Below are 11,441 nucleotides of genomic sequence, written 5' to 3'. Positions count from 1 at the left end.
GCCAAAAAAGGGACAAATTCGCGAAAATCACAAAATCTCTCGAAGTTGATTTAGTGCGCCTACCAAAAAGTACTTAAAGAAGAGCTCTCTTTCTATATTAATACACGTAGATAACTCTGTGGTCTTGTTCGTCCAATGCAAGTGTTTTATATGATGAGTTTGGTTCAGGATCCCTTCCCAAAGATCCTGTTGATCTGTATTATGAGTTTCCCGCTTGCAAAGCCGACAGGGATCAGAATAAGTACAACGTTAACGACGATCTGTACTAGGCCTGCAATCATAAACCTCGGTGCAAAGATCTTCCAAACCATCAAGTGTCTTCTGAAAACTGTGGCAAAGATCAACGTGCTTAGCGTGATCACTGATTGATAAGCGAGCAGTGTACCACAGTTTTCGATTATCTTGGCATAGAGGGCGACTGGCTTTGTGCTTGGTGGGATTTTCCATATGGTGACAAGAGCAATAGCAGCTGTAGCGATGAGGAAGGATGCAAATGTGTTCAGGAAGATTGGGATGTGTGAGAATGGGAACACGATGGTGTCGACAAGTGTGAATCCCAGCTCCCATTGGATCGAGGCAATCGTTGCTTGGTGCCCCGTAGAGAAGAAATAGAACCACCCGAGAAGCCCAACGATTACTGGCGAGATCAAGTTGGAGCGTATTTCAAGAATGTCAACAAGCTCAACAAAGGATAATAGCTGGTAAACCATCAAAAATATGGCAAATTGGCCCATTGGTTTGGTGAACAGCATCACGCTCGCTATAATGTTCATCATTAAAAGGAAGTATTGCGATCCGTAAACGTTTTGGTAACCAAGGATAACAACTTCTTTCGTTTCACGGTTTTTAACATCAAGTCCCACACACAGAGGACCTCTTGACCATCCAACATTGGCCGCAACCAGTGTTGTACCGGCAATGATACGAGCCAAGGTGAACTTTGTAGTGTGCACTGAGGAGAGACTGATGCGCTTGACGAAATCATACGTCAACTCGTATTGATGACGTTCAAACCATTCAAGACCCCAATAGAGCGCAATACTCAGAAGAATAAGTCTGAAAACTCTGTTCCACGTTGGTGCTGCACTCTGATATGAGCCAGATATGTCGTAAAATGCTTTGATAATAGATGGGAACACGAATGTTTGTATGAAGAGCATCACAATAGTCCAAGAAGAAACGTCATAGTTTGGTGTACACATTGTTCCCTGCTCCTCACGACAAATTGTGATCAACGAAGCCAACCTTGTGATCACCATAAATGACACGGAGTGGTATATACCCATGATTCTCTTAACCGACGAGTCAGCAAGCGATGATTTCCAGGCAGCCAATATACCAAAAGTGGTTAGAAGGTAGCCCAAAATGCGATCTTCCCAAATTGTAAACGAGTTAGATGCGAATATAGCCAAATGCAGGAATGAGAAGAACAAGGCAACTAATGTCCAAAATCCCCCAAATCTATCCAAGAAGGAATAAAACAACCATATCCAACTGTATCGATCAAATATTGGAACAGCAAACCCAAAGACAATCCCAAGTGCTGCACCCAACATCGTACACCAAGGCAATGTCATGAATGAAGGTTTTAAAATCAATGAGATTGAAATTGCAATAACAGTCAGGAGCGACGTCATTGCTATTATTGAGGGGACTATTTCCTCTGAGAGTTGTGTCATCACCACACTTGGGATCATTTTGAAGTAAACGATTAAGATGATAATCGATAAGAAAATGAGAACAATCCCAACAACAATACTGATCATATCAAATCTAGCCCACAAATCTTTACATCTCTCAAGTGATGCATTTTGGTAATCTTGGAAAAGCTGAGAAAAGTTTTCATCTGTACAGGACTCTTGGGCCTGTTTGAACTTTGAATTAATGAGTTCATCATCCATTAGTGACGTGGAGTGTTGTCTATAACGATGAATCTGTTCGAGTGTATACTTTGCAGCTTTCAGATACAATGAAGACTCAGCAAATGCCTCCTCAATTGGCGCACCAAGGTTGTTGAATGGAACCGGAATGCCCAGTAACAGTGAAAACGTAGGAACCAAATCGATCTGATTGACCTTTCTATAATTGGCTCCATTTCTTCTGATGTCATAAGAATCTTGGTTCTGCAGCTGATGGAATGCCCTTTTCTTTGAGTATAACCAAAGTGCAGCCTCAAGTTCTTCTGCAGAGTCACCACCATGGTTACCTGTTCTATCCATACCGTGATCACCGAGCACAATCAGCAGCGTATCATCATCCATAGAATCGACAATGCTCTGTAGAAAAGAATCCATCTGCTGCTGTTTCTCAGCCATGGCATAATGATCTGGCCCATACCTATGGCCACAGTGATCCACGCCCAATAAATGACCTATTAGAACGTCCCATGATTTCTGCTGCTCGCTCTGAAGAAGTGGTCCGAAATGGTCAATTACCCCGTTATCCACGGTATGCAAGTCCCACACATTCAACGAATCATATGGGTACGACGTATTCAGGAAGGGACCAAAGAGCGCCTTCCACGTGTCATCGCCGACAAACGTTATGGATCTATTGTTGTGATACAATTGCTTGATGAGATTGTCCTCTTCGATCACGTCACCGTCAAAGTTCGACCCTGCATCGACAAACGTCGGAAGAGATCCCGTTGTCAACCCCTTCAGCCTCTGTAACGTCGTCGTTGGAGGGTCCGCCATGAATTTCAGCAGCACAGAGTTCTCAGGGTACTGCTGTGTCAGTTCATACGGTAGACGTATGTTGTTATGGTAGGGCTTACTGGAGCCCTCGTCAGGTATCACAAAGTCAAACCTCAGAGCATCGATGATCACGACGATGGCCTTGTCGAAGTTACGCAGCGACGAAGCGCCCTCGTAAATATCATCCGCCACGGTGGAGTAGTTGTCCAGCACTTGTCGGGATAACAAGAATCCCTTCGTGAAGAATGCTATCCCAATGCACTGGAGAACCGCTATGGAAACAAAGATCACCGTACACAGCACCGCCATCACACACAGCCTGCTGTTCCACACCAGCGCACGTGTCCTCATACGCACACTGCGCTTCTCTTTGATGTGCTCTTCCAGATGACTTTCATCAGACATTGTGTCCCGTCGTGGCATACAAACACTACCGTTATCACTTGCCGATGATCCAAGACGTCAACAGCGGCTTCAAAACCTTCGCTAAAGAACTAAGACGATTCACCGCGGTGATGAGATGTCCACAAGGATACGAGCGCCGTGTATACTGGGAGCCTAAAACAGCGCAAGTCTTGAGAATTAACCCCTAAGGTTGAGGTGATTTGTTGTTGATGTTGTTGAAACTTGAGCTGAATGTTTGAGAGCACAGGAAATGGGCTCTTGCCAAATAAACCGAGGGCCGTGTTTTATTTTTTTCGTTTGCCTCTTTCCCCTTTCCATTTTGTGTTGTTTTTCGCGTCTGAGGAAGCGAAAAGTTTCCCAAAGAGGCGATTCGGTTTGATTTGGCGGAAAAGACACAGCGTGCGAAATTGTCAGGCTCCGCTGCTGTGGTTACCACTTCTTGTACGCATCACCGAGGTGATGCTTTGTTTACTTTTCACTCTTGTCGTATACACTGATCATTCTCCATTGTGTGTGTGGGCGCCAATGTTGGTGTGTGATCTCTGGAGGTGTTGTTAGCGTGGATGTGTGAGCTGGAAGACCAGACTCACACGCAGTGCTGGTCTACAACTCGCTGAGTATCCGTGGAGAAGGTGCTCCACTTAGTCCACTGACCTCAGCTGAGCATGTTCATGACATCTGTATGCCTGGAGAGAGAGGGAGAGGTTTGGCGTGTTGGTAGCTGGGAGTACACCGTGGTGTACTCCATCACCAGCTAGCCTCCATACACCACAGCCTCAATACAAGCTTTCAACTCACCACTGAGAAGTATCGTGAGCTCCACTTTTCCCTCACCACCACGGTGACCTGTTCATCAATACACTCACCCGTTGAACCGGCAGTGTGTCTTCTGTCCTAGCAACTGAGCAGTCATCTGCTGTGCAAAGTGGAGACAGTTCCATCCTCTTGCATCTATGAATAATGTGTGTCGAAGAGCTCCCCTCAACCTTTAGGCACATTTAGCACACTTTGCACCAAAATCACCGTGGAATTATGGATGCTCCAGTCGTCTATATAAAGCCAGCGTTGTGAACGCTCCTAATTGCTGTGGGTCAGATCTCAGCAAGCATCACCACTGAAGTATGATTTTGTCGACAATACTGCTCACAGCTTTCGCCAGTGCTGTCATTGGTGTGAACACCAGAGGTTCGTATGCCCCAGATAAGGTGCCATGCCCTGAGAATGCAAGCTTTATCAGAGATGCCGCTGACCTTTCCTCCATGGAGAAGGAATGGATCACGAAGCGCCATGAAAGGACAGACCAGGAGCTGAAACGCTTCCTGGAAGGTGTGAGCCTACAGGACTTTGATGCCGGCGAGTTCATCGACTCTTTGGAGAGATCAATCAATATTGGTCTTTCATTTTCCGGTGGCAGTTATAGAGCCATGTTTAATGGTGCTGGCCAGTTCGCTGCTTTGGATAGCAGAACTGAAGGAGCCGAGGCTCATGGCTTGGGAGGATTGCTACAGGCATCGACTTATCTGTCTGGTCTGTCCGGTGGTAATTGGCTCACTGGTACGCTGATTATGAACAACTGGTCAAGTGTTCCAGATCTGTTGGACTCAGACGAGATTTGGAACCTGGAGAACCCAAAGCTTCACTTTGGTGGTGATAATTTGACACTGATTCAGGAGCGTTGGAAGCTCCTTAAAAGCCAAGTTGACGAAAAGGCAGAAGCTGGATTCCACACTTCTCTCACTGATCCGTGGGGAAGACAAATGTCATATCAGTTTTTCGGTACTGGTGATGATGGTGCAATATCCTTGAGATTCTCCGATATGAGGGACATTGATGCGTTCAAAGATGCAGAGATGCCTTTCCCGTTCTCAATAGCACTAAGTGGCTACCCAGATAGTAAGAATGTCAGCTTGGAATCAACAGTCATTGAGTTTAATCCCTTTGAAATGGGCTCTTGGGATCCTTCTTTGTTTGCATTTACTGATTTGAAGTACTTGGGGTCCAATGTCTCCAATGGTGTTCCCGTGAGTGACATCTGTATCGAAGGATTCGACAACGTTGGTTTCGTTCTTGGTACCTCTTCCAATGTCTTCAACGAGTTTCCTCTGAATACTAGTCGTTGGGGAAATTTAACTCCACAGGCTATCCACAATTTCTTAGGCGATAACTTTGATGAATACTATGACGTTGGTGTCTACAAACCAAACCCATTCCGTGAATCAGAGCATGGGTCACAAAGGTCTCTCTTGGATGATGATGGGTTGTATTTGGTCGATGGTGGCTGGGATCTCCAAAATATCCCCTTGGCTCCAATGCTGTTGCCAGAGCGTGGTGTGGACGTACTGTTTGCCTTTGACAACTCTTTTGATACAGAGGATACTTTCCCAAATGGCACTGCTATAGGTGCTACGTATGATCGTCAATTTCTTGAACAAGGTCAGAGACTCCCATTTCCATACGTTCCCTCATCGAAAACGATTTTAAAGCATGAGCTCAACTCCAAGCCTTTGTTTCTCGGTTGCAATGCATCCAACATGACAGACTTAAGCAGTGTACCACCTTTAGTGGTGTATATACCAAACGTTGCATACACCACCTGGTCAAATACTTCGGGTTACAAGGTTGCGTACTCCAACGAGGAGAGGAATGCGCTAATCCAAAATGGGTTTGAAGCAGCAACCAGGTTTAACCTAACGATTGACCCTAACTGGAAGAAATGTGTTGGATGCTCTATCATACGTCGCTCGCAAGAACGTAATGGTATTGAGCAGAGTGAAGAATGCTCGAAGTGCTTTCAGGAGTACTGCTGGAATGGTGAGGAATACACAGGTGATGATGTTGTTCTCAACAGGTCTTTGAATTACACTTCTTCGTCGAATCTGGACACAGCAAACATGTCTTCAGGAGTCTATCCAAGTACTTTTGATGATTTGAACTTGAGTTCAGCAAGCTCTCAAGAAGCATCATCTACTTCTCTACCTCTATCGACCCAAGCTTCAACAAAACCAAGTCCGACAGTTGATGTCACCTTGGAGAGTGGAGCAGGTTCATCTTTCGTCTCTTCAATTACTTTCGTGACCATGTTTGGAGTACTGTTTCCTTTACTGTGTATTGGTTGGGGTATGTCTTAGCGACAATACCCCCCATTAACTACAAATATTTGATTCTTCTTCATCAGAAATCATGTAAGATATAAAGTATGAACAGCCAACATAGCAGAAACGTTAGCGTGATTATTAGGGTATCATAGGTCATGTGTTTGATATTCGTTTTTTTAGCAAGTCTGGATCCAGATTCATCATCTAATGTTTATTCAGACTGTGGCCATGTGTCCTCTTTGCAGAGACATATTGAGTAAATGGCTGAACAATAACAGGCTGGGAAACTGCAAAGTCATTCACATTTTTGTTTGGCAATTGCCATAGTTGACGTGGTTGAGATGCTGTAAAAGACAGGTTGGTGATTCCAGATGGCACACCAGTGAACCTTGTGCTGAGGGTTCCAGGAGCTGGCTGTGTGATGCTCTGTGGTTTAGAAGCCGAGAACCTCTCTGCAGAACCACTGATGATCAGATCACTATTCGACAATGATGTACGATCAACAATCATAAAGTCGTACTCACGAAGGAATGCAGTCACATGTCCAATAACCTCACCAAGATGTATGTCACTTCCTGGCAAATAACTTATGATGATAGAATGATAAGAGCCCAATTCCGCAGTCCTAGAGTCTGAGGCCATAATTTCAAAGTTATAGAGCAATTTCAATGGCACTTTGATCTTTTCCACATAGCTCACGTTGGAATCAGTCACGACTTTATGGAAGTTTGGCGAGCGGGCCAATCTAAACTCATAACTCTCAGCAAGTTCTAACGATAACAATCTTGTAGCATTGATAGAAAATGACTCAGTTCCCAGAACCTCAATGATGGCAAAATCGTCAGGTTCAACAGCTGGGAATTTAATAAACGTTGATGTTTTCTTCTCAATCTCTTGAATCTTATCAAAATTGAACAAGTGGTATTGATTTCTGGAGATCTTGAGATAAGTGTTGAAAAAAGTGATATTCTCGTTGTTAATCAATAGCCCATTCAGTTCGTTCTTCACAAGTGGGATATTGGAAGCATTCTTTGAAGGACATCTGATGATCACATTGTCATATCTAACCAGACTCTTCGCATTGTTCTTTAGATCATAAGTATTGGAAAACTTCACAAAGACGTTATACTTTCTCATGATAGATTGGATCAATGAGCCTCCAGTCCCGATGATCTGTCTATGGAAAGATTCTGGAATGTAGAATTTGACTTCAGATGGAAGTTCGTCTTGTAGCTGCGAATATGCATGGAAGAAATCATTGAAGTCATCAGTTCTTAGCTCAACCAACATGCTATATTCATTTAACGGATGGAAATTGATAAAAGAGTGTGAGCCATTGGTGATTTTAGATATCTTACCATTTTTCTTTCCACTAATAAATTCGTGGAATGACAATCCCAGTTCAACATTGAGAACAATACTTGCACTGACTGCACCAGAGTATAGTTGTAATGAAGACGTCTGGAACATCTTGAGAGCCCTGATGAGGTTATCCCTACTGCCAACGATCTTGAAAGAACCCAATTCCAAATCGAAGTAGATCGTGACACCAGATGCAACCGACAGTCTGTCTAGGAGCTCCTCGACCTCTTTAGTCTCCAGCGACGGGGTAACAGGTTCAAAGGACTCACCAGATGAACTATCAATGTGGAATGATATATCAGCAACATAAATGTCGTTTGTAAGAGAGCAGAAGTCATAAATTGCGTTTTCAATTGACTCAGTTGAATGACCCTGGAAATGCACAGTGGAGCCGTCAAACCCCAATGGAGAAGTTTCAATGAAGACTCCATATTTGTACATAATAGAGCTTAATTCAGATTGTTTACTCACCAATACGAGATCCTTTTTGTACTTCAAGACTTCGATGTTCTTGTAGAACAGTTGGGATTCTAATTTTCCCTTCACTTCCGTGATCAGCTTCTTCGCTAGAGAGACCTCTGCTTCCAAACCAGAGAAGAAGATATCATCTGATTTATGCAGCGGTGAATTTGAATGGAACTGCTGGACAAGGTTGGGAAGGTATAGATTAACACCTGTTTCCTTTGCAATTGCCTTGAATGTACCAAATCCCACACCACCAACTACAGGGATCATGGATAATCCCAAAGTGCATGAATCAACAAAGAGCTTTTGCACGTTGTCCAGCAGGATTATAATCCTAGTCTCTGCAAAGACCGTATCTTCTGAGGATCCGACAATGTAGATGTAAATGTCGCTTGGTTTTGAGTTAGATCTGTTTGAAACACTTGTCAGATTGAAGCTATGCTGCTGTTTAGATATCAATATTTCAACGTTACAGAATTTGGCCACGGCATCCAGCTGCGCGCGGAAGTCGTCATTGAGTCCATATTGTGTAAACAATGCCCTGTTGGATTGATCTTGAACAATTGTTTGTACGTCGAATGTTTGATAACGCTTAAGGATGTCCTTGTGCTGGTCAACACAACTCGACGCCTTCTCATCAACACCTTGTATTGCGAACTCGAGAAACGGCCCGTTTCTTCTCGAGTCCATGATCGACAGTTTAACACCAGAAGATAGCAGATCGTTGAAGTTGGACACTCCATCGATGATCTGGAACTGCGACAATGACTGTTGTGGTAATACCGATGCTATGTAGCCATTACTAGGATCAACGTCTCTCCACAACCCAGTGTCCGACTGGTAGAGAAGGCCAGTGCTTGATTTGCTCTTCAACGCGTACGTATACTTCAGCGGAATCGAGGCCATTATCCTCTTACTCTGCTCCGTCTCCGCCATTGGTCAAAGAGGACTAAATAGTATCAACGGTATTGGAGACGCTTAGACGATGTGTATCTGTCTTGTTGTTGGCAGTGAGGGCAGCAGCTGATGACGCCCAGCTGATTCTTCGTATCTGTTGATCAAACAACACCTCTTTGCTCAACCAGAGAACCCGTGCGAGCAGTGGATACAGAGGAAAAGAACAAGTGTCTTGGAGATGACGGGATCTCAACACTTAAAGAAGTGAAAAGTAAACAAAAGGGCTTGTGCGAAGAGGTTCCAACTGCTGCCCCAACCATATCACGTGTGGCCACACGTGATGTTACTCTTCCGTTACCCTACCGTATTATCTTGAGACCGAAAATACGCATCCGGGGATTCACGGAGCGCGGGGCAGAGATCTAAAAGGCTTTTTCTTCCGATAAGCACCGAGGGAGGAAAATCTACAAAGGGCTACGCTGGATCGGGAATATATACAGCTTTTACAACTCTTAGAAGAACCATACATAGCAGCAAAGCGGTGTGCCATACAGTTTGAATGCTTTCCTTTAGAACACAAGGTTACAATGGCTACTCGGTGAAGTACTCACCTTACTTCGACAACAAGTTGGCGGTGGCGACAGCGGCGAACTTTGGGTTGGTTGGTAATGGACGTCTCTATGTGCTATCGATTCAGGCCAATGGTCAAATCGCCAATGACCTTTACTTCGATACGCAAGACGGGCTCTTTGATATAGCCTGGTCTGAGATGCATGAGAACCACGTTGTCACTGCCAATGGTGATGGTTCTGTGAAGCTTTTTGACATCACTGTGCCAAAATTCCCGATAATGCAATGGAAAGAGCACCAAAGGGAAGTGTTCTCCACGGCCTGGAACCTTGCTGAGAAGACGACCTTTGCATCGTCAAGTTGGGATGGGACTATAAAGATATGGAGTCCAAATCGGAAACAGTCGTTGATGACTTTACAAGCTGGTAAGCCTCAGTTCCAAAACAACTGTGCTTATCAGGCAACTTTCTCGCCGCATAATCCAAACATGTTGATGTCTGTCAATGCCAATGGCCACGTTCAACTCTGGGACACGAGAAGACCAGACCCAGAAGTTGCAGATTTCATAGGACACGGTGGTGCAGAGACACTGTGCTGCGATTGGAACAAGTACAGGTCTACAGTGGTTGCCACAGGTGGTGTTGATAAGATGATCAAGTTATGGGATTTTAGAATGGTACCAACAAAGGATTCGACCCCTATGGCAGTTCCACAGGCCGCCCCGGTGCCGTTGAACCAGTTCATTGGGCACGATTTTGCTGTGCGTCGTGTAGTATGGAGCCCTCACGATGGATGCGAACTGTTGAGTTGTTCCTATGATATGACTGCTCGTGTGTGGCATGATCAGACTGATCCAAACACGCGTATCTGTAGGTTCAAGAACCATTCCAAGTCGAAAGTGTTCAACCAGCATCGAGAATTTGTCGTTGGAGGTGATTACAGTCTTTGGGGTGAACCGGGATGGGCTGCAACCACTGGTTGGGATGAAATGGTTTACATCTGGGATTCAAAGAGATTGTAATGGAATGTACATACGCTAATCAAATTCCTCCTATTCTACCCTGTTGGAAACGACTCAACTTCTCCTTGTGTAAGTAATACTCCTTGCGTTCATGACGATAGCTCTTTATGAACATCTGGATCGACTGCTCGTCGTGCTGGTCGATGTGCGATACAAACGTTGCCTGGATAGATTCTGTTAGCTTTCGAGACTCCTGTACAGACGTTTGTAGCAGCGATTGTAGGTTTTCTCTACTGAATCTATACAGCGCCTTCTTCATCTCCTGTTCCTTTTGTAGCCATTGTGAGGTGAGCTCGTTCACTTCTTCTGCTTTCAACCGGGTCTTCCGTTTACAACTCTCGAGTTGCTCAAGCTTCTCTTTATAACTCTCAATCTGTCGCACGATTCCTTCTAGTTCTGCAACGTCCTTGTCAAGCTCACCTTGAATAAGCGTCACGAGATACCCTTTGAGCACATCCAACGTGCTGAGCAGCTTCTCGATCTCCCTCGTGGGTAAACTGCCAAAGTTATCAGGCAGTGGAATCTTTACAGACGGCGTGGGTGTTTGAGCATGGCTAGCGGCTTGCGACGGCGGTGATGTTGATGACTCCGGGCGCGAGTGCGAGTTCCCGTTGTCTGCTAAAGGTGCACCCTTGGGAGGCAGCGAAGGTGGCACATCGGACATTCTTCAACGGTCTGAGCGTGATGATGGTCTGACTAATCGATGCTGGCGTCACTGTTTTGTTTGTTTGTTTACCGTCCTGTCGTTGTGTGCTCGCCTTGAAAGCTTCTTCGCGAAGAAAGCCTCACACACTGCAACCCGATGATGACAAAGATGACAAATATCGCGAGCGCACAATGGCTCAGTAGGAGATCATCGTATAAGAGAAGGTGGTTTCCGTACTAATATCGTCACGTCTGTGCCTCCTGAGCCCACCATCACCAAGAGAG

At 44.9% G+C, this 11,441-nt stretch overlaps 5 protein-coding genes across 5 annotated transcripts; 2 read left to right on the top strand and 3 right to left on the bottom strand.

Moving 5' to 3' along the window:
- Nucleotides 1–55: 55 nt before the first annotated feature.
- GPI13 (mannose-ethanolamine phosphotransferase GPI13) lies at nt 56–3,342 on the bottom strand. The gene has a single exon (XM_020214617.1). It carries the CDS (start codon nt 3,099–3,101, stop codon nt 165–167), a length of 2,937 nt encoding a protein of 978 aa, XP_020072038.1. The 5' UTR covers nt 3,102–3,342; the 3' UTR covers nt 56–164.
- Nucleotides 3,343–4,222: 880 nt separating this feature from the next.
- CYBJADRAFT_176966 (phospholipase B) lies at nt 4,223–6,024 on the top strand (the record flags this gene model as incomplete). Its single annotated transcript, XM_020216831.1, has 2 exons — nt 4,223–5,970; nt 6,003–6,024. 2 exons carry the CDS (start codon nt 4,223–4,225, stop codon nt 6,022–6,024), a joined length of 1,770 nt encoding a protein of 589 aa, XP_020072037.1.
- Nucleotides 6,025–6,263: 239 nt separating this feature from the next.
- On the bottom strand, nt 6,264–9,086 carry CYBJADRAFT_166765 (uncharacterized protein). Its single transcript, XM_020214616.1, has one exon. The coding sequence runs from the start codon at nt 8,957–8,959 to the stop codon at nt 6,401–6,403; it is 2,559 nt and encodes an 852-aa protein (XP_020072036.1). The 5' UTR covers nt 8,960–9,086; the 3' UTR covers nt 6,264–6,400.
- A 364-nt stretch (nt 9,087–9,450) lies between these two features.
- PEX7 (Pex7p) lies at nt 9,451–10,757 on the top strand. Its single transcript, XM_020214615.1, has one exon. It carries the CDS (start codon nt 9,480–9,482, stop codon nt 10,509–10,511), a length of 1,032 nt encoding a protein of 343 aa, XP_020072035.1. The 5' UTR covers nt 9,451–9,479; the 3' UTR covers nt 10,512–10,757.
- CYBJADRAFT_161475 (vacuolar protein sorting family 37 protein) lies at nt 10,531–11,175 on the bottom strand (the record flags this gene model as incomplete). Its single annotated transcript, XM_020213614.1, has 1 exon — nt 10,531–11,175. One exon carries the CDS (start codon nt 11,173–11,175, stop codon nt 10,531–10,533), a length of 645 nt encoding a protein of 214 aa, XP_020072034.1.
- Nucleotides 11,176–11,441: the final 266 nt, after the last annotated feature.

Source organism: Cyberlindnera jadinii (assembly GCF_001661405.1).
Source record: "Cyberlindnera jadinii NRRL Y-1542 unplaced genomic scaffold CYBJAscaffold_3, whole genome shotgun sequence".
NCBI lineage: Eukaryota > Fungi > Ascomycota > Saccharomycetes > Phaffomycetales > Wickerhamomycetaceae > Williopsis > Williopsis jadinii.
This window is presented reverse-complemented; position numbering and strand designations above follow the sequence as displayed.